Source organism: Aedes aegypti, chromosome 2, assembly GCF_002204515.2.
Source record: "Aedes aegypti strain LVP_AGWG chromosome 2, AaegL5.0 Primary Assembly, whole genome shotgun sequence".
Classification (NCBI taxonomy): domain Eukaryota; kingdom Metazoa; phylum Arthropoda; class Insecta; order Diptera; family Culicidae; genus Aedes; species Aedes aegypti.
Window position 1 is genome coordinate 177,558,310 of NC_035108.1, and position 24,264 is coordinate 177,582,573.

The window sequence follows — 24,264 nt, forward strand, 5'->3', positions numbered from 1 at the left end:
CCCTGGGAATTGAGAAAAATTTCTTCACGAAAAGTTACTGATTCTTCAAGTGGGATTACCTCAGTACTCCCCATGATGTATCTAAAATTACAGTGATTTTTTTTTATTGATGACCGCGAATCCAAAAACTAGAAGAATTTTGTGATCGATCCTGAAAATTCAACTGAAATTCTTTGGAAAACGGATGGTAAACAGTATCTGGCTTGCATGAATGATGAATGCATCGCAATAATACACATAAAACAGGCTGTGTTCCATTTGGGATGCAAAGCCAACGTAAGAAGATATTCAAAACAATTTTCCCAAACAACTGCTAATTAAAAACTGCGTACGGAATATTTTGTTCGAGATCAGCACTGCGAATTGTATAGTGTGACAGTTAATATGCGTAGAAATACAGTTGTGAGACAGATATGCGTGGGAATTCAACAATGGGACAAATTGACTTGGCTTGCTTTTCATTGAGTTTGCAAACAAAATTATTTTTTGGTAAATGTTTTCTAAAACTAGACGTAAAAGTAAACAGTTTGATGACAAAAAGTCAAAATGCACAAAAAGTAACATGGGACAATTAAGCGTATAACGGCAAAATTATATGTTATACTAAATAAGAGATTTTCCAAAGAATCTACTGAGTAGGCTTAAAATGTTTTTGCTGGATATGATAGTCCTAATTTTTCAACGTAAGACTCGATTTATTTTTATTCTAAACGAAGCGAACCGGTCTATCGAAATTCATATATTTTTCCTTATGTAAGATGATTGGAATGGTGAACGATTATTGTAATACGAACGCTTCATGTATCGTTTCAACCTCACTCAATACCAAGCTGTACGCACGGGCCTATCGATCTCAAGGTTCTTGCTTCGATTCCAGGTTGCCGCAAAAACTGTTGGTTTCATATTTTATGATTCTCAACCCAATTTCTTGGGACGAATTTTCATAAGGTCATGTATTTCTATAAACTATTTACTTCAGTGCAGTGCTTGAAAGCATTATTCCAATGTCGGTAACTAGTATTTGAACTTCATATGATTTGTCAAGAAGGGCCTCCACATAGACTTTTTTAAAAGACACTTACCGTAATGCTTCCAGTGGACAATTTGCCCTTTGAAGGAAGCACCACACTAATCAAAGGACTAGCATGCAACGCCCAGTGGCACAATCGGTATACGATCCTGACGAAAAGTTTTCCGGACTGAAGCGGGAATCGAACCCACACACTTGACGCGATGCGGTTAAATGTGTGATAACACACCACACTGTCACGAAGCCCACAAAATGCTTCATCTTATAAACTTTCCAATGAACGCTGGGTAATTTATTTATGATTTTCAAAAAAAAAACGTTTTAAACGCTATTGAAAGCTTTCAAGCGTTTATAACGTTTTTTTTTTTGAGAAACATAAATAAATCACTCACAAAAAAGCTAAATAACCATACAAATTTACTGGTATGAAATAAACATACATAAAATACGTATGATTTAAAAATAAAGTTTTATTATTTTGACGTGTTTGAGAATTTCCTGGGATTCTGGGATTTCACGAGAAATTAAACTTTTGTGGGAAGTACCGGGAAAATTCTAAGCTCCAAGTGCAAATAAAAATCTGTTATTCAATCATTTGATTTTTGCCCTATCAAAAGTGAATTTTGAATTTTTAGCAATTTTAAGTCTGTTACTGGACAAAACAGATCAGTGGTACTTCCCAGAAATGTTACGCTATGTACAAATTGATAGTGACATAACTATTAATTTGTAGATGGCGTAACATTCCATAAAAGCACCTCTTATCAGTTCTGCACAAATTGACTTATTTTTAAGAGGCTTCGGTATGCTACATTCTTGATGAGTCAGATGGAACGTACAATTAAAATCTGAAAAACATATTTATCCGTACCGTTACGATTTTTGATCAGACTTTGTTATACTTTGATGTACCGTGTTGATTCAAATTGCCCGGACGCTTCTAATCCCGGACACTGGCCGTAATTCACATAAAAACCTTGTTTTTCGTTGATTTCATTGAATGTAGTTTACGTACGGAATTAAGTCCAAAAAATCGCTTTGGGGATGAACCTGCCTACGGCAGAAAATCCCTTCAATAAGAGGTAATTCAATTCAATTCAATCCAAAAATCGCTAAAAAAAAGAAAGTGTCCGGCTTTCAAAGCGAAGTTTTAATCTGAAATATATAGAATCTGAGTAAAAACAAAACATCCGTTCCCTACGTTGGTAGACTTGAAAATGGTCAAAAACAAATCCTCATTTTTACAGAAGTTGTGTTTGATCTTTCAACCTTGGCGCTTGCTCCTACGGGAGAGGGCGATGAGGGCAGGATCAAACATATCGCGCGTCGGTCGAGTAGTGTGAAAAAGTCTATTAGTTCTGTTTGATCCTTCGACCTTGACGCTTGCTCCTAGGCAGTGCGTTAAGGAAGCCCAAGCAGTCGTCAGTTTTTTCCCTTTCAAGTCTATTTTTTCTGAGTGCTTTTATATAGCCGAGCAAACGAGTGAAGCTGAAAGTGGATTGTGGCTGCTCAGTCAAGGATGACGGATCAATTGGTGAGCTCGTTTCATGCTGCTATTTCTAATCTATAAAATATGTATGACTGCACATTTAATCATTACAACGGTGGGACGTAAATTGGATTTTTCAACAAACTATGAATGGTTCGTCACTGTGAGTGTCGACATCAACTCTGATTAATGAATTATTCATGTTTAACATTTTTTCTTTTCAAAACACCCCTTTCTTTTTACTTTTATTTTTGTTATTAAAAAACTTTGAATTGTTCGGCACTACAAGTGTAGACTTGCGAAAGGTTCACTTTATTCAGCATTCTTTGTGTGGTTCGCCACTGTAAGTGTCGGCATAAGAATAAGAGTGTTCTACGATGTTCCAGCCAATAGAGTTTTTTGTTTCTTTTCAAATAAGTAAAATATTATAACACATGCTTCCGTCCTGAAAGCTATAGGAATTTGTTCAACAAACTTTAAATGGTTCATCACATCAAGTGTCGGCATAATTTTCTTCTAGATAGAAATTGTTCATATCAAATGAAAATATATCTACATATAAGCATGTTTATATCTCACAAATAGTTATTTATTATGGTCTTATCGCTTATCAAAGTGAATCCTGTGACCCAACGATCCTCCCCATTAACAAACATCCCTCCCAGTAACCTTTGTAGAGATGCAGAGGTATACACGATCTCCAAATAGCAAAGGTTATACACTAACATTCCTTCCCTTTCTATTTACCATAAGTATGTAAATAGTTAAATCAAAAATTTCAACAATTCAGTGCAGACAGAATAGACCAAGCAATGAACTGATTAGTTATTGCATTTTTAAGGTCGATTCGAGGCATGCCTCCTTTTCAAGTATGAACGTGTTGGTGTTAAAAAATAAACTACAAATCTACCAAAGAGCAAATGTTAGGCATTGATCAGACTATTTCTGAGCCATTATCCAAAACATTACATAAACCCAATTGAGCAAGTAAGTACTCTTGCCCGTTCGGTGATTACAGTGTCAAGATAATCCCCGGTAAGGCAGTCAACGATCGTCCACTGGAGTTGCTCAGCGAACCAATAAAAGCTCATCTTTTCAACAACCATTGTAAAACGGTATAGCTCTTGTGGCGGCCAACTCATGCCACATTTTCAGCATTTTACCGTACTTATTCTATTCGCATAAGCACTCATAAATCACTGCGCCAGCAAACTTGTAGTAAAAATACGACACTAAGCGCCCATTGCAAAAACAAGCATTTGCAAACGTAAAATCTTAATAGCCCGACTTCATCACCAGTTTCAACTATTCTACGCTAGAGCTAGCGGCTGGGAGGTTAACGTTTATCGTTTATTTCATTCAGTTTGATCTACCGCCCTCCATTCATGATTACCCCGGTGTTGTACTGTTGCTTCCCAAGCTAGAAACAGTCTCTACGATACGACCTTAACCTAGGTTATGGTTACGCGAAGAGATGGAATTATGAAAATCCTATTTATGTTGAATGGATTTGTTTTGATCGTTCGTTGAATGGGGGAAATACTACAATGCCTGAGGAAAGGGACAACCATCACCAACTTATCTTAAACCAGCCAACAAAATAATTCAAAACCAACAAAATTGAGTATAATTAGCAATAACAAATTACAGAACACCAGTAAAAAATGCATTTTTCGCCAAAAAAAATCGCGAATAAAGCGTTGAAAAATTGAAAATCATCATTGAAAATTCAGTTTTTTTTTTCCAAGAAGTAGAAAAAGAAGAAAATAAGCATTAAAATATCAAAAATTTTCCAGAGCTTTATGACAAATTTCGCTTTGAATCTTATGAATATCATTACTTTTTTACAGTTATAATTGGAAATGTTCTGGTTGTTTTTTATTGGTTATTTCAATTTTTATATTGGAGTGTTTTTTTTTTGGAAACTGTTGTTTATTTTGTGCTAATTTAATGGAACGTTTTTAGTACCAATATTCAATTGCTTAGTTGTAAATTTTTTTCATAAGAATATTGATTTATATTTTTAATGCTTGTTTCCCATTTGTCATTGTTTATTTTTATCGATTAACCAGTAAAAAAATATTCTGTACATTTTTGGCAGTTTTTTTACTTAAATTGTTTGTTTCTAGCTATTTTATCATCTATTGTTTGATGAAACAAAGTGAAATCCTCTAAATGCTTGTTGATTCGGCTGCCTTCATGGAGCCTCTGTGGTTTTTTTGTCTACCGTTTTCTCAAGTTTCTTGTTTCTTCTCTTCCTCTCCATTGCAGGTCAATACTCGCTAGTGGAACCGGACGGTTCTGTGCGCACCGTAGACTACACAGCTGATCCAATCAATGGATTCAATGCTGTTGTGTCGAAAACCGCCCCGCTGATCCATCACCACGCCCCGGTAGTGAAGCACGTTGCTCCAATTGTGAAGCACGTCGTTCCCGCGCCACTGCCGGCCCACAAGGTGGTCTACGCTCATGAGCCAGTGGGTGAGTACAAAATACAAAGCTTCGATGATTTAGGAGAGATATTATAGGATCATGATTCCTAGAAAAACTTTTGATTTTTTCTTACTAATTTAGGTTTGTAACAAAAGTTTTTGTAACTTCTCATCGTAATAGGCAAGCCTCGTAGGATAAATTTACGACTCGTGCTGTAAAAATCATCATTCTGCAACTTATTCCGTAAACTACTATTTCAAAAATGGAAAAATTTTGATTCCAGGAATATGAAAGCGTATTCGACATAACATCTCGTTTTGGGACAAAATAGGCTTTCAAATCCCCTTAGAGTCTTCATGAAAAATATTACTCGATAAAACATGCTCCTATTCCCGTGGTCACTTGATGCAGTCCGAGAGCATTTTATTAGAAATACTTCCACTCCACCATGAACCTAGAAATGAGTATGATGATCTGAATAATTTGTAGCTCCAGATAATATCAAGTATTTTCAAAGTAAAGATCTTGTTTGGACGGGGCCTTTCTTAGCCGAGCGGTTAGAGTCCGCGGCTACAAAGCAACGCCATGCTGAAGGTGTCTGGGTTCGAATCCCGGTCGGTCCAGGGTCTTTTTGTAATGGGACGTAATGCCAAGAAGAAGAAGAAGAAGAAGAAGAAGAAGAAGAAGAAGAAGAAGAAGAAGAAGAATAGAACAAATTCATTGAAATTTATTGCGTCAACTAGATCTTAGTTTCCGATTGACCGGTTGCTTGAAAAGTTTCAGTTTTACAGCAAAAGGATACGCATCAATGTAAAATCATTTTGAAACATCATCACATCACGACCGCTATACGTTCAATCCGATCATCTCAAGGATCCGAGCGCTTAATGACTGTTTCCTAATTCAATTACCTTTCCATTAATTCGATCAGTTGCCAAATTACTGCATCGATGCATAACGAAACAATCGTGCCACCGTCGTGAGTGCCATCACTTCTGATCACAATAATTGATCCGAAAATTTGAATTGCGGGATGATTAAAGTTCACACTACAAGCCGTATGAGCGCCGATCGCAAACGATCAATCGATTGAAAGATCAACCGATCGATCCATCAACAACCGTGTACATGTACATTCGGACGGTTCTACTTCAAGGGCACTCACCACCGTCTCACAGAGGTTCAGTTTTTCATGAAGCGGAAAAACCAATTTTCAAACATAGTTTTTTGTTGAATAACAAATTCAAACATTCATCTACATTGTATATTTTAGATTCTACAACATCATACAGTTAAGAACACATACAAGATTGAAAATAACAAAAATTGTTTCCATCATGTTTGAACTATTGTCCTGCAACCATTGTGTTTGTTTTAAAACTCCACTAAATCATTTTCACCAAAGCCTGTGAAAATTTAAGTCTCAGAATGTTTTTTCTGGTCAATGTTCATACGTAGATTCAGCATTTCTGGATGCACATTCATTATTATCTGCCGTTAAGCTTATTAAATTGACATATTATTGTAGGTATTTCGTCTATTTTTTTAATTGAGATTTGAGGCTCTCTAGGAAAAACAGTATTTCTGTTCTACAGAAACCAAAATTTGCTGGTCAATAACGTTCTGAAAAAGTTTTCATTGTTAGAAATGAACTAGTCAGAATTCCGTCATTATTCTGGGCCACTGTGTGTCAGCTGGCTCCACATGAAAGGATGGCTCCATTCCAAAAGATTCTAAGGCGCTCTGCCAGAGACCCCCAGTGAGCGCCAATTTCGTCACAATTGCCCTTTCATGTAAGCCTCGGCGGAGATGGATGGGAGAATGGCCACCGGCTCACGATCCATATTTGAATGGTTCGGTTGATGGGTCGTCGTCGCGTGTTTACTGCAGCATTGTCGTTTGATTTGCCACTTGGGAAAATGGCACGTCTTGCTTGCCGCGGGTCTCGTCATCATCTTAGGTATGGTGAGCTGCATTCAATCAGAATGCAAGTCGGTTGTAATTGTTACAAAACGTGCAACGTGTTGTGCATCAAGCGGCATCCATCTCGCGCCGAAGCACAACGGGCCGCATTCCATACAGATGTTGGCAAAAAGTACAAATCACACTCAAATCGTTCAAACTCATTGACAAAACATAATTTTTAAGGCAATTTTATTTAAAAATAGACGTCTTACGCAATCATCTGAAAATAGCATATATATTTAAGAAATTCCATGATTTACACTTGTTGACATTCCCAAATGGATAACTTGCCAAAAAAGATTCAAAACATCTTTAAAATATGGATCATTCTTTCAAATGACACTGGTTGATCTAAATTTGGTCGAGAATTAGCACAGGAACAACGATTTCGAGGGAAATGTACACAAGTTGGTCTAAAGTTTTGGTAATTATCTGTGATTAATGTTCAATATTAAGGGAATCAAGGTAAAACATCAGTGAAAAAAATCGAATTTTTAACTTTTGGTCAGCGTTGGCCCATTGTGCAAAAAAGAAGAATGTGCAAAAAAGAAGAACACGAGTATCGAACGAGTAAAAGCGTTTGCCCGGAAGGGTACCGCTTCGACAACTATGATGATTGCTGAGTTTGATATTTCAATTAGTCGTCTTGTTTTCGAAGACGATGGGAATTATGTAGCAGTTAATATGTATCGAAAGTCTACCGGCGGATACGAAAATTGAAAATCTTAGTTTATATTTGCATGGCATACATGGCACAACTTGATGGTTTACAACAGTGCTTCCCAAACTTTTTCAACTTTCGCCCCCTTGAGGCCAATATTAATCTGGAATCGCCCCCCTGATACGTGATTCAAATATTTTAATTAGGACAAAAAATGTCTTCGCCTCGCATATCCAAAGAATCATAATACAATAACTAATGAACTAATAATTATGTACGTTTAAAAATATTTTCTTAACTATCGGTAACCTGGGCTGTAAATTATAATATCAATTTTAAAAATATCTTGCGTACATTACAAGCTACTGATTTAGTCGGTAAAAGTTTGGTCTAGTTTAAACTTAACAAATGTAATGTATTCATAGGCGCCTTGTGACGTAGTTGGGGGCAAAGTTCTCCAAAACTGAACCAATTGCAATGTTTTCCAAGCAAACGCATTTATTTATACATGAATATGTCATATTTGGGTGAACTGCAATTATTCTGTTCGCAATTGTTCGTTTTTGAAAGATCTCACCCCGTGAATTATGATTTATCTGCTATTTCTAAAATAACGGGTATAATCTTCAAAAATTGTGAGTAATAAATGCCTGACGTTTCTTACGCTTTTCTTTATCCAATCCAAAAACCCTGAAAATTATATGAAAATCTAAAAAGTTTTTTAACTCATTTATCAATTCAATTTATCAGAAGGGTATTTTTCTAACACCAAGAAAAACTCGAATTTTTTGTACGTTCTGGAGGTATAATACCAACGCATCTCTGAAATTTCTTCAAATCTATTTATAAATAGAGTTTTTTTGTCCTTAGCATCGCTGGAACGCGATTTTTGTAGGCTAAATTTTCCAAAATTTGTTTATAAAATGATTAAAAACATCACAAATGGTATTGTAGATTTTTTTGTAAAAACTGGAAATATTAACTTCCAAACCTTTAAGTTCTCATACAAAAAAAAGTCCTTATATATATTGGGCATCTGCAAAATCTCGTGAAAATCTCAAATGCTGACCATTCTTAAAACTCACAGCTCAATGAATAACACAAATATTTTGTGTTTGACAATCATGTAATGTTGTCTATAATAATTTTAAAATTACAATGATTAGAGATATAACGATCTAAGGTAAAATAGTCCTGGGAATATTTAAGTTTGGAATTGATTAGCCTTCAGATGTGTGTCCTCCAAAGGTTATGAGTAATTATTTTCAAATGCTCCCATGTTAGCTTTTTCGCCCCCTTTCCGGATTTTTCGCCCCCCAAATTCTGTTTTACAAATTTTCGCCCCCTTGAGCCTGAAAATCGCCCCCAGGGGGGCGAATTCGCCCACTTTGGGAATCACTGGTTTACAACATTACTTGAAGCTCTGAACCATTTGGACGGAACATTGAAACTTGTTTGACATTTTAACGAGTAGAAATATTTAATTTCACGGCTCAAGACTGTAACTTCTTATTTTTGGCATAACGTTCCCACCAATGATAGAACCAGCTTCTTGGCTATGTGGTCAATGAGCACTTCCATAGTTATTAAGGCTAAGAAGCTCGTCATTCTGTTTGTCAACAATGATGCCTTTTCAGCTTACATTTAAAAGTGATAAAACTCAGTCTTGATAGTTTATATTGACTTGAAAAAGTATCACTGTACGCGCTAACATGCGTAAGGTATGCTGATACTTTTTCAGCTGTGTCAGTACAAAACCAACTGTGTTTCTTTTATTCGAAATCGTGAGATGAATTAGCAACAATCATCAACACGCGTACAAATGTCAATGACGGCCTACTTGGCCTTAATTAAGAGTTACTTTGCCAAAGTTTCCATTTTTGCAATCGTATAACGTGTGGCAGATACAATAGTACCGTAATCCGGGGTATCATTGATCAGCGGGGTAACATTGATCGGAATGGCTCATCTCGTAATAAGTTGGTATCATCATTTATTGATGAAACATTTGCAAAGGATGAATGTTGCATCTCCTTCCTATATTTATAAGCTTTTAAAAATTGAGATTTTTGCAAAAATTACGTTAACTTTATGCGTAAATTTGTCAAGTTTTCAAAACAATGATTTAAATGGTTAAGGATGACACTACCGAAGATTCATGTCTCACATAGGTTCTACAAGCGATATGAACAAGGAAAATGCAGTTCTTACTAAAAATGGCATCGCTAAAAACGATTCCGTAGTCAAAACTTGTATAAGTATGTTCAATTAGGAAACATAAACGAATTACTGTTAAGAATGTAGAATTCCCTTAGGAAATTGCCTACCTTTAGGCGTATTCCAATGTTCGAGGTGTTTTTAATTTTAAAATAACTCAAAAAGTAAATGAGATGTAAGCGTTTGGACATCATATTCGGCTTCAGGGGCCATGATTTAAGTAAGTAACGACATTTTCAATATTACCGAACGTTGTTTACATGGATGATCAATGTTACCCCATATCAGCTAAATGAAAAAATCACATAAAACATTTTTGAAAACATGCTTAAATCTTTCAAAAAGGAAAATACAGTATATAGTCACGAGCTTTGGGTGGCGGTACTTGTTTTAAAAATATAATACTCAGAGCATTTGCATATTTGAATTAAATATTTAAGAAATATCCTAAAAACTGATCAATGTTACCCCGGATTACGGTACTCTATGCACAGGGAAGTCCATAAAATTTCCATTACGAAAAGATCATGGACCGACCGAGAATCAAACCCAGACACCTTCAGCATGGCTTTGCTTTGTAGCCGCGGACTCTAACCACTCGGCTGAGGAAGGCCCAGAGTAGGGGAACTGGGGGTAAGATGCCCATAGGGGGCAAAACGCGCCACCCTCGATTTGGACGAACGATGTGTTTTAGAATGCTTTTTTTCACCCTAGATCATAGAAAATTGCTAAAAATGCTTCTATTAATATATTTTTATGTGTTTTTCTCGTTATATCGTAGAATATCGTTAAAAACGTATAAAAACGTTTTTCGCTGTTTTCGTTGCAATTTTGTGCGATTTTCAAGGTAATTTTTCAGGTCGAAAATTAATCAAATTTTTGAAACTATCGCCGAGAGACAACTTGTGCACTGTCATAGTTTGTGTTACATGCAAAAAATATGTTAAATTTGTCCTAAAAAAGCTTATCGAAGGACCTGAACTTTAATCAACTCTTGGGGCAAAACGCCCACCCCTATTTCATAACACCAAAACAGCCGTTTGAATTCAAATTGTACCAAACGTAATGCCACGTTGAAGTTACGCACAAATTGGAACCTTACAAATGTACATTTTTCGCATCAACATGTATAGGGGTCATGCACAAATTACGTCAAGCTCCGAAGGGGGGAGGGGATCAAGCCAAGCGTGACAAGCCTTACAAAAAAATCGGAGGACTAATACAAAAAATGTGACAAAGGGGGGGGGGGAGGGGGTCAAAAAAGTTGAAATTTAGCGTGACATAATTTGTGTACGATCCCATACTATTATTGAACAATAACATCTGAACAAACGCCCGGATGTATGCAACCTATAAACAAGCATGATTGTGTGCGTACATTAACAGCACGGCTAACGCTGGACTGATGCGGGGCATTTTACCCCGCAAAACAATACATATGCAGTTAAGCAAGCCTTTTTTTAAAATTAATTTATAAATCTCAGAAAAGCTAAAATGGATAGCTGTTTCTACTATTTGAAGGAAAACATGTTTGTTCATCTTACCATAATTAAAAAAGAGCATAAAATAATATTTTTCACATCTAAAATCGTTGTTTTCCTTAACGTGGGCAAACTACCCCCAGTCCCCCTATGCATGTTATACTCCCGGAATTTATCTATGATCATTTGCAAGGTAAACACCTGTTCCGTTGTTGAGTGGCCCTCAAATGACGTAGAGCGGTTTAGACTGTTTTTAGGCTGTTAAACAGGATGCGTGACAGTATTTTGCATACCGAATTCAGAAGAGTACTTTCTCTGTATTTCGCCCACTCCAAGCTGTGCCCTTTATTGTAGATTGGGCGTAGGCGGCCATCCAACCTGCCGGTGGGCATTTCTTCGTCCTTTCATACCTTTAGAAGTACCGTAAAACGGGGTAACTTTGATAGTTTTTTCGAAGAAAACTTGAATATTTTTGCATGCTGTTTCAAAGATTTACAATTTATATTTTTAAAACAAGTACTGGCATCCTAGCTATCGATTACAGTCGATAAATGGGCAAAAGATTCATTTTGAATGGATGTATAATTTTTCATATAATCGAAAGTTGGTTTTCTGTTTTGGGGTAACTTTGATAATGGAGTATGATTCGAACAAAATTGAATGAATAACGAACATTTGTAGGGCATTGCATACCTCTAGGCGTTTAACGTTATATGGAAATTTCTGACCTAGATTACAAAAATGGTCCCAGTTTATATACTTTTCGCTAAGAGATTTGAGACCGTATTCAAGTTCTATGATAACTAGGCTATCAAAGATAAGTGGCCAACTATTCAAAACTACACCAAATAGTGATCGTAGAACAGATTGTTTGTAAGCGTTTTGAAAATGCTAAAATTGTGTAAATTTTTTAAATTCATATAAAAAGCCTAAAATGTTCTTGATTTAAATGAAAACCGCTCTTACATGAAGTGTGATACTAATATTCTTTAGTTTCGCATTCGTTTTGCTTAACTGATTAACAGAAATTATGATATATCATTTAGTATGCGGTGGGTCACGCACTATCAAAGTTACCCGCATTATCAAAGTTACCCCGTTTTACGGTAGTCGGTGGATCGTCTGGTAAAGCTGCTCACTTCCGTGCTTGAGATGCTCAACAGATCCCGGCAATACCCAGCAGGCTGCTTATTTAGCTCGCTGGTAGCTTTTTTAACTTCTCCTATGGTCGGTGGGTTCCACAGCTTGATCGTCATTATCAATGTTCGAACATGATCATCATGTTTCTCGCTATATTTCCATTAGCACCGTTTAACACTGTTCAATCGCTGTTGCTCTTAAAAGCTGGCTCTAGCAGGAGAAACGCGTAACTTGAATTGTCGATTCGCCTCGCGAGATTCCATGTACGAAACAGGATCGAAGTTCTTCTTCGGTGCAAACGTTCTTCGGACACTCCTGTAGTGGCCATTGTTGTTCTGAATGATTCAAAAACTCTGGTCCTTGGAACCAGCTTCCATCCGAAGATAGATGGGGACCATTGCCCCAGTTCGTAGCTTCGTCCGCAGGGTGCTCGGAACCTATTTCCACTAGTTGCTTCCGGTTATTACGAGGATTTCACCAACCCGACATGCAACGTATTGCCGGTACCTACGCGCATCTGAACGAATCCATGCAAGGATGGTGCTGGAGCCTGACCAAAAAAAAAAACCTTATTTATGGATATCGCGTGGTTGTCGCCGATGAAGGAAGCTAGTTGGTACCAAGGACGGCCGCTTATAGCTCCAATTGCGGTATAAATAGCGGCTTAAGGGGAGCCACCTTTGTCTTCGCCATAATCAGATTGCACATGACAGTTCCATCGACAAGCGTGAAGCGGAAGTAGGCGGCAGCAGCGTAAGCTTCCTCACTTGCATCAACAAATAAATGAAACTGGACGGGGTCAATTGCTGAAGAAATGGTTTGGTCAATCTAGCAGCGAGGAAAATGGATGCTGTTGATCCGGTTCAGGACACTTTTCCATTTCATCCAACGACGAAATTTCTCATCTCCGGTTTTCTCGTCCCAATCCTTTCCCAACCGCTATATGGATTGAATTAAGATCTTGCCATGCACTGTGTACATCGCCAGGAGTCCAAAAGGGGTGAACAAAGACATAACGCATAGCAAAACTTGTCTCTTAGTCGTCTGTTCGGCATTTGTGTTGAAAACCCCAAAACATCGTCGGTTGGTAGCCACAGCATTCTGAGAACTCTTTCCATATCGCCTTGGTTGTCCAGCTGTAGATCTTTGGTCGTTGAAGCCGTTGTTTCTCCTAGGTGCAGAAGAACTTCAGGAGAATTTGAGCGCCAATCCCGGATTTTGAACCCGCCTTTTGCGTGGATCATCTTCACTTCAACTGCAACCCGTTGAGCATCTTCTATCTTATCAAAACTATCCAAATAGTCGTCCACATAATGGCACTTGCTTATTCCTTCCACTACCCTTGGATAGTCTTGTGCGAAATCTTCTGCGTTTCTGTTTTTGATGAACTGCGCACTACACGATGAACAGCTCGAGCCAAACGTGGTGACATCCATGAGATAAATGTCTGGTCCTCGTCATTGATTTTCCCTCATTAAAAAATCTTTGTGTGTGACGATCCTCCAATCGAATGCGAAGCTGGTGAAACATCTCACGAATATCGCAACAGGCTTTTCTCGGGATCGGAACAGAACACCAGGAAGAGGACTCAGCAAATCGGGTCCTTTCAGTAGGATTGAATTGAGAGAGTTCCCATCAACTTTGACCGCCGCATCCCATATTAATCGAACCTTACCGGGCTTCTTAGGATTGATCACTACTTCAATCGGTAGGTACCAAATTCGACGAGGATTAGCTGTTAACAGTTCTTCTTTGGTGACACGATGAACAAAGCCCTTTTTCTGGTACTCGCGAATTTGTAGGAAAACGCTTGCGTTCAGCAATTGTTCCCTAGACAGTTTTCTCTCCAGGGACTCCAGACGTCGGAGAGCCATTGTATAACTTTCTTGGAATTCGAAATGGTCGACTCCGATCATCTCTGCATTTAATCGGTAATGATAAATTCAGTTGGCCCAAACCGATCAGTATTCGTGGCACATCGTCTTAGTATCCTGATATAAAAAAGCCATTTTAACTGCGGGTATGTTTGGGTCAATTGTTCCATATTCAGCAACTGTGTAGGAAGCTTCTGCTCGGATACCGTTCTGGCTGACTGAATTTGAAAATATTTGTTCCCATTCATCCCCGATATCCCAAACGACACTTCTTCGGAATCGGCTTCGCACCGTGTTACAATGCTGATCCAGTTGAGATACAATATTTCTTTTGGTCCGGATTCTCCTAGCTCCTAGGCTTTCGATTTTTCCATCAACGTCAGATCCGAACGCGTCGTCTTAAAAGGCGTATGTTTGTATTTTCCGGATCTTCCTGTCAGCGTCACGGGAACGACCCTGAACAACAACGTTTAAGAATCCTGATCTTGATGCGAATTATTGTCAGCAGTAGTCGGTGTTATCTGGTTTTCCAATCTAGAGTGGAGTAGGTGCTTGAATTCGCATCCATCGATTCCACACTTGGTCGACAGTCGACAGCGATTCCTCTCAAGCACGTTCAGACAAGCTAGTGGATCCAGCACCAACGATTTTCTACAGTCAGATCCAGAAACCGTTTACAGTCTTTGATACGATTATCTGGTCTACCACAAACTGCACAGTTGCGCGTATTCGCTTCTTTCTTCTTCTTCTTTTCTGGCGTTACGTCCCCACTGGGACAGAGCCTGCTTCTCAGCTTAGTGTTCTTATGAGCACTTCCACAGTTATTAACTGAGAGCTTACTATGCCAATGATTCGCTTCTTTATTTGTGCTCAAATTGTAATCGCACTCGGCGGACTATCGGTGCTCTGCGATGCGTGTGCATACAGCTGTATCTTATCCTTCCGATTTACCCTTTTCTTCTGTTCTGTTGATCTGCAATCCACAAAAGAATCCACCAATGGATCATTAAAATAACCAAAACGGCCGCTACGGAAAGCATAGATAGCGCCACCGTAGCCTTGTGTGTTTGACAGTACAGTAGTGCTGTCACAGTGTTAAATCACATATACAGTGGCGCCTTTGTTTTGATGCGGTGAGCACTGTCAAAAACTACCTTCAATGATCCATTTGGTTACTTGAGTTGCCGCTGTGACCATGTGCAACATGTACGTCGTGAAAGTTTGCAGCGTCACGTTCAATACGGTCTGCTTGTGCATGGCCCACTGAAGCTTCATTTGCGATGGCAATTTATGTTCCAATTTCTGAAGCAGAGGATTCAACAGTGACGCTTAAAGATGGTCGCAAAGACCTTGCAGTTCCATTCCAAACTCGATTACTGTCTCAATGCGTTCTAATCTTGGAGCTGGCGCAACACGCACTCTATTCAATAGAGCTGTTATGAGTAGCCCCGGTCGGCCGTATAACATCCAAAGTGTTTCTATCACATGAGGGACCGATGCGAGCAAAAGAAGAAGACTGCGCACTGATTCCCTAGCGTGTCCTTTTAACACTTCAGTCGTCGCGCTGTTGTATTTTGTACAGGTTAAGCATCGTTGGAGTCTAACCAGATTTATAGCTTAGCTAAGCCTGCAACTCTGCGTGATGATTTTGTACTGACTAATAAATATTGGCTAGTCCTTCGTGTGCCTATCGAAGTCTGAAAGATCACGAGACATCACCCGACGAGCTGCGATTTGCGTCGATGTGTGCGGGACTCGGGTTACTTCGGATGAATCTTCATCATTCGTTCTGGCGTAATATCGTGGTTCGCAGTATCTTGCATTTCTTGGTGGTTGCACTGGAACTTGACCAAGGCGCTCTGCTGGAGACAAATCTTGTTCTGGAGGTGCTACTCGTTTCACCCTGACTTCACTCCTGTGAATACGTTGTTCAACTTTCACCTCGGAGGAAGCGTATTCGAAATACAACGGTGGGACATCGATGCTGGCGTCGTCCCCCAAAGCACTGACGGGTGGTGGCGGAGGCGCTGAATGCAGGGGTCGCTGTAGACGAGATTCGTTGAGGGAAAGGGTGCTAGTGGTTGAGGAATTGACTGCAGATACGGTACGATTTTTTGATCGACCGCTGAGGCGAATACTGATGGGTCTACCTTAGTATGTATGTTTCTGCTAGAAGTGGGTTTAAGAGGAAGCGTAGAGTGATTGACTGCGAAGTGGGATGAAACTAAATTTCTAACCCCACGAGATGGTTTCCTATGTAAAACGGATTCCAGATTGGTTACCTGCTTGATCGTCACCATTGAAGTACTGCCAGTGGGCTCATTGTTTCCTTCATTTCGCATCCATTGCAAAATGCTCTCATGGTTACTTCTACGACTCTTGCTACACGTCACACTGCCTCTTTCGGTTTCAATCCTCACTTTGGACCATAGTCGGCCCAATCTGGACAATCACATGCTTGGCATGACATGACATCGTTGCTCTCGAGGTTGGCCGGATTGGCACTCTTGTGTGCCATCGTAGCAGTAAATTCTTGAGTTTGTTGAATAACAAGACACTGCAAATTTGTTCCAGATCAGCTCAAGCTAAAAAGTATATTTATATTTGATTTCAGTTCTGAAATCAATATGTAGTTATACTTACAATTTAGTGTAAGCTTAGTATACTTAAGGAAATTATAAAGGATAACGGTATCAGAGGATGTAACGTACACTGAAGTTATATAAGCTAGTTTACTCATTCTCAGCTCGTTAGAAACCTCCTAGTAAACTCACAAATTTATTATGATCCTTCTTAAGTAAATATTAATTTCAATTAAGCCGGCAATACGATTCTATTGACCTGTTAGGGATCAATTTTAGGTTTTTTAGGATTAAAAACTTTAATTAGGATCTTACGATTCATCTTCAGCATTAAATAGTTCACCGTAGAGTAAGAAACGAAATAAATCACTAGCAATAACTATCTCAAAGAATTTAGCTTTAAAATAATTATTATATAATTTAATGTAGATAGCGTTTTTGAATTTGACTTATTATCACGGTTTGTTGTCATCTACTTCTGCGTTGTCGAAAGTGATCGTTTAGTGTGAGTAGATAATGGCAGTATTGATAGACTTACACTCAAATCTGAATCAATACGCTCTCCCATGAGAGCAAACTCATTAGAGATCTGCTTCGCAAATCTCAAGCTTAAGATTTTGATGCAAAATCACTCAATCAACTCAAACTGTAAAAAATTATTCAGTGGCTAAACCCGTCAAAAACTCGTGAAACCCGAATGTTGTTGTTAACGTTAGAAAGGATTACTATAATTTTACCAGACTACAAGGAATTATTGCCGTGTGTGAGTAAACTGTATACTTATGTCATACACATCCCCATACTTTTACGAGATAATGATGTTGCGTGATTGACAACTCACACATGAAAAATCTCAAGCGTGAGTTATGAGAAATTGAGTTCTTCACAACACGGAATAATGGTTCAGATCCCATCAGTTGAACAACGTTACCAGGCAGCGCCGCAACAGAAAGTTAATAGTGACACCTAATGGATAACTTCAGAACTGAAATAACAATAAATTGATAGCTTAACTGATGGCACCTTAGACCAGTTCTCGCATAATCTGGGATAACGCCCTAAAAGCCATTGGTAACCAGGTGTGTAGCTCATTGTTTCTGAGCAAATGAAAGAATAAGCATCCAAACCATCACCACTGGCAGGTAGATAATGATCCTTTGTTCACCATAGCGCTGTTAAAAAACGTGTAACTTCATTAAAATGCTCAGAAACAACGAGCTACAACATGGTTACCAATGGCTTTTAGGGCGAGATCATAAGTTATGCGAACTGTTCTCCGCTTGTATCAACAGCGCAAGATGGGTAGCGATAACCAACGCACTTCATTGCCTCAAGGTACCGCTGCAATTGTGTGAGCTTCCAGAAAGTTATTTTGAGGATACACGCTGTGAACTAGACTATCGAAATGCATACATTTTGCCTTATGAAAGATGGAACGGTAATTGCAATACGAACGCTTTTTGTATCGTTTTAGCATCAACTCGCATCTAGTCGTCGATAGGCGCGTGGTGTACGCATGATCCCATCGATCACAAGATCTCTGGTTCGATTCCAGGCTGCCGCGTAAACATTTTTTGTTTTCGAATTTTAGTTTCATAAGGCAAAGCTATGAAGATTGATGTATTGTAGCGAATTGTCATAAGTGGTTCCTATGTGTTTAGATAGTCCATTTGCCAGAGTGTAGGATTCTACTGTATGACACAGAGAGAGGGCAGAAAAGCGTTCGTATTATCGCGAAGTACCTCACGGTTCAATCCTCGATGCTATGAAATGTCGTACTGGAATCTATGACATTTGGTCGAAAGACATTTGATCGAAAGACATTTAGTCGAATGACGTTTGGACGAAATTACGTTTGGTCGAACGGACATTTCGTCGAATGGACATTTGGTCGAAAAGATTTAGTTGCATCAGAAATCAATTGATATTTGGTCGAACCGACAATTCGTGAAAAGGACATGTGGTCGAATCTAAATAGTATGGAAACAAAATTTTACATTTAGTCCGATTATCGTCAGGAGTAGCATTTTATTGTTAATACAAGAGTGATTGAATAATTTAAAAAAGTATCATTTCTTTTACCAGCAATCTATATGCAGTTAGCCAATTTAGTGGGCGCTACTCACCCAACTGTTTTTTTACGTTTCATGCTGCATTTTCGTTCAGGCATGTTCTGCGAGTCGACATAAGCTGATCTTAAAAGGAAGCAAAACAACTTTTGTCACCTCAGTCAACTCAACAGACAACAACAGTCTTCCCTTACCCTCTATATAGAATAAGCACATTTTTTTGTTTAAGTAGAGTTACCGACACCTAACACTCACTTCGTTTTATAAAAAAAAAAACTACCAGAGCCCATAAGGCCAAGAAAAACCAGGGTAACACCACAAAATCAAACCAGCCAAACAAAAACCATTACAAACAAAGTTGAAGGACCCCTTCGGGGTCAAACCCTTAACATGTAAAATAATTTTGTACAAAAATCCAAAATGAAAATAAAATGAATTTAATGAATGAATGAACACTCACTTCGCCATAAAGGTTTTCCTTAATGCAAATTTTTCCTGCCGTTTTAATTATGATTGCCGCATTCAAAAATCTTACCCACGTCCGTAAGCTGCAAAAACCAGAATTCAAAGAAGGGTCCCGAGCCTTCTCTCCAAATGCTTCCATCAGATGAATACCATCAGTTCATTATGAAAAACGATGACATTTCAAAAGAATAATAAATTTGTTATTATGTTTAATCGTTGTTTAATGTTTAAATCGTTGAGTAATAGAATAACCTGTTAGGCAGTTTTTCAAAGAATGATGATATTTTCAAAGAATAATAAATTCTCTAAAGCTAAATATGTCAGTCTATGTACAGCAAAATTACTTCTGAAAAGTTCATTTGTATAATCATCGAATTCCTTGACATTGGAATAACTTCAAAGTACAAATAAAAAGATTTATGAATTTTCAAAACATGATTACATAAAATGTCCATTATTCAACGACAGGTCAAGATTCAGATTATTCAAAAGAATACTTTATCTCACCAACTTTGCAAAATTTAGAAAACTTTTATTAATTTACCAAATGATCTCTCAATAAACCATTTGAAAATAAGCTTTTAAAAGAATTTCCGTTCAACTAAACATCATTCGACCAGAATAAACGTTCCAAAGCAATTCGACCAAATGTCCTTTCGACCAAATGTACTTTCGACCAATTGTCATTCGACCAAATGTCATTCGACGAAATGTCGTAAAGCCGTCGTACTGAGTCGCCCCTTCCGACGGGTGTCAACATTGTTGTCTTGACCGACGACATTACCCTAGTGGTCTATGGCGAATTAATGGAGGAAATAGAGCGCACTCTATCTTTTTATCTTATATGAAGAACTTTCTCAGCAGTCTGTTTGCAGATTCCTCCCTTGTAAAATAGTAGTTTACGGAACAAGTTGCAGAATGATTTATTTTACGACTCGTGCTGTAAAAATCGAGTTCTTGCAACGAGTTACGTACAAAATTTTTTGCAATCTCGTAGAAGACCACTTGAGAGTACCAGAAATTATAAAGGAATGCATTCACCATTATTTTACAATTTCTGAAAAATTGTTGTGTAATGACAAAACGTTGCGTAATGAATCATTACAGCTCTGATTTCAGTTAGGTAATGACTATTCCCACACTGCATACTTCAGTGCAGGAAAGTAGGCCGTTTCATGACAGATTGGCATGATGAAAATCAGCCTATGGGGCTCTGCACTGTTTTGATTTTGTATAGGATTTTGACGTTTACTGGCCTTGTTGTTTACTAATTTCATGGCAGAGTGAAAGAGAGAGGATGATTTTTGCGCAGAGCCCCATTACGATGATAAATTGCAAAATAGGGTTTTTGCAATTTCTCATCGTAATAGGCTGTTTTTCATCACGTCAATCTGTCATGAAACGGCCTACTTTCCTGCACTGAAGTATGCAGTGCTTGAATAGTCATTACCTAACTGAAACCAGTGCTGTAATGATTCATTACGCAACGCTTTGTCATTACGCAACTATTTTGAGTTGCGTAATGAATCATAACACAACACTTTTTCAGAAATTGTTAAACAATGGTGAATGCATTCCGATATAATTTCTGATACCCTCAAGTGGTCTTCTACGAAATTGCAAAAAATGTTGTACGTAACTCGTTGCAGAACTCGATTTTTACAGCACTTGTCGTAATTATCCTACTCGGCAAGCCTCGTAGGATAAATTTACGACTCGTGCTGTAAAAATCATCATTCTGCAACTTGTTCTGTAAACTACTATTACATCCCCATTGTCAAGGTCACCTTGAGATTTTAGGAGCCAATAATGTGAAGGGAATGAACAAGAAACGATCATTTTCATAGACTGACAGGCGTAAAAAATATTTCTTTTCCATTTGATTTGACAATAAATAAATGTTTCTTGGCTAGACCCTGTCTGATTACATCATATTGGTTTTGTCTTCATCAACCAATCAGTTGCTATCTTTGCTGCGTTGAGATGATTCGTTGTCCTTTCTAGTCTTTGTCATGTTAATATGTATCACCTAATCTAAATTAGTTTTCTTTGTCACTTGATCTACATAGGTTCACATATCACATTTTCACGAACATATTCAACATATATGCCCCAGCTACACCTCTCTGAATCCCAACTCCAACGAACCAATGATGAACTGGTTTCCAATCATGCCCACATATGACCCACTGAAACAGTAACCGACACCCTCATCTGCTTTGGAACGTCTGTGTCCATATGATAATACAATAAGTCAAGATTCCTCCATCCTCCTGGCTTCCATCATCGGCACGCGAGCATCTAACCATTCAATCATACATAATTTGCATGTGAATTAAGCCATCAACCGGTTGGATGGCACTCGTCTCAGCAGCAGTGTAACAATTGCTTTTTTTCGTGGGAATATGCTACTTGGCATTATGGACGCATTGGGGGCTCATCGCAGCAGAGGGTGGTAATTATGCTCGGTAGCATTTGTGTTTGAACTAGGGGTGTAATTGACCTTTAGGTTGTAATTGCTTTTTAGCTGGATGGAGTGTTACAGCCATGTATTTAAGATCCAATTCTAGAAAGGGTTTGTAAAGCCATTTTTATACCGCTGCAGGTGGTTGTTATGATTGACATTAGATGGAAAACACGAAGAAGCAAATTTTCGTTGTTGAATCAATTGTTGAATTCTGTGATATAGGGTAGGTGTACCAGTTATGGACATAATGGTTCCCTATTTCGCCATACGTGATTACTTTTATGCCTTCAAATTTTCAAAATTTGTGTGTGTTATAATAGTTAGATTTAAGATAGAATTTGATGTTAAAATATTCAAAAAGATTTAACATGTGAAAGTTATCAAAATATCACATATGGCCAAATAGGGAACCACTATGGCCATAACTGGTACAATTTCCCTACCTAAACCTCTATTTACGTAATGAGTCGTGATACGTAAATTGAATTATACGTACATTATCACATAATTTAAAAATTTGTTATGCAACTGGCATTATTGCTCTCGACATTCAGTTTGTGTAAAATTTCGTAAAATAATATCAAATATATTACCATCAAAACTTGTTTGACATACCTTGTTTGAAGCTACGTTAGCTATATTGTAGGTGTGTTACGTTAGCCAATAACCTTTTCGGAGTCAGGCCTTAAGAGCTACAGCTTGATTTCTCGAAGGTTGATGAACAACATTTGTACTCATATAGGTTCATGAAAGATATTACTTCAAGCTTACGAACTTTTTTGAGTACATCTACAAACTTAACCAGTGATTTTTCGGGGGCTCAACTTACCAAAGAACTACTTGTAATCAGATCTACAACCATTCACATTCCAGAACCATGCAAACAAGGATTGTTTCCTTAGATGGATGTTGAACTGAAAACCTTAAAGATCATAGTTATTTGACGTTACGTGAACATACGATGAGCACTGGATACCTTTATACATCTGAATACCTATACTCCAAGAAGTTAGTGAGTATAAGAAGACAAACACCTATGTTACGTTGGCTTAGCACAAGCTTCAATGTTACGAGTACAAAAAAGCCTTCAGATGTGTGTTCCAAACTCAATATGTCAGGAAGCAAATGCATAAACATACCATTAACGTAATATTACGTAAATGGAATTTACATCAATAGAATTAACGTAAATAGAGGTTTTAGATTACAGAGATCTTATAACTAAAAATTCTTTGTTTCTTCTCTCTTTCCAGTACATGTAACCAAAACATCCCACTACGCCGAACACGAGCCCACCTATCCCCACTACGGAGACTACCACGATGGATACTACGGCCACTACGACGATAGCCATTACTACTAAATATACCAAATACACAAGCCAAGAAAAGCTGCCAGTAAACCAGTAGACCCAGTATGGCTTCGTTCGCCCAACGAATCGCGATAGTATTAAGAGCCAATCTCACTCTCTCCTCCCATGGAAATCGTGTCTCTATTGTTTGAACCAAAGGCCAAGGTCATCGCCGGATCTTGCTCCTAGGTTCACGAATCCGAACCGCTAAGTGCAACCCAACTAGTTTTAAGCTTGCTGTTAATGAGTACTCATACAAATAAGTTAAGTTCGCTCTTTTACGCTCGCTAGCTGTATGTATATATGTGATTTATCTTTTCCCCTGTGCGTAGCATTGTGATTGTTGCCACAAATTGCACTAAATTACACACAAAATACATCTTGATCTGTCTGTCTAATCATCAACCCATTACCGGCACTTTTCTCCTCGACATGACCTTTTGAACGTTTTTCGCCCAAAGAAATCTTTGTAAACTGTAATTTTATTAAAACTGTTTGCTTCTCTCAAGCGATGTGTTTAAAGCCTGGTTGTTATTCATGCCGTTACTTGTTTACGGTCCGATTGTAGAGTAAAGTTCGAAACCCTGTTTAAAATGAAAGAATACAATGAAATAAATGTTTTATAAAACAATAAAAGTTCTTGTTTTTAATTATGAATCGTGGTTTACGGCCAACCAGCCGAGTGGAAGTTTAACGGTAGTTGTCAATAAAAGTTGTTTGATTCTAATACATCACATTATCACCGTCATTCAACCCCAAGTAGCACACCATGTCATTAATAAATCACAGCAATTTGTATGTAACAAACTTAAAGAAAGTGGCAAGGCTAATGCAACGAAATATTTAACAGCTATGTAACGAAAAAAGCGCAGGAGGTGGAGCCAATATGTAAAAAGTGAAGCAAATTATTACTAATCACATATGAATTACAGTCGTTTAAATTGGTACAACTGTGCAACAGACAAACAGCGCAATTTAATTGCAGAATCCTGAACAAAATGTTACCAAACTACATGTCGTTAAAATAAATTTTAGCCAAA

At 38.0% G+C, this 24,264-nt stretch overlaps 1 protein-coding gene across 1 annotated transcript in view; it reads left to right on the forward strand.

The window, feature by feature from the left end:
* Positions 1–23,855, forward strand: part of LOC5574268 (larval cuticle protein A2B) — a 47,945-nt gene extending 24,090 nt beyond the window's left edge. The window contains exons 3-4 of the mRNA XM_021843265.1: positions 4,791–5,000; positions 23,127–23,855. Coding sequence (XP_021698957.1) covers positions 4,791–5,000; positions 23,127–23,236 — 320 coding nt within the window. The 3' untranslated portion in view covers positions 23,237–23,855. The remainder of the gene's footprint in view (positions 1–4,790; positions 5,001–23,126) is intronic.
* Positions 23,856–24,264: the final 409 nt, after the last annotated feature.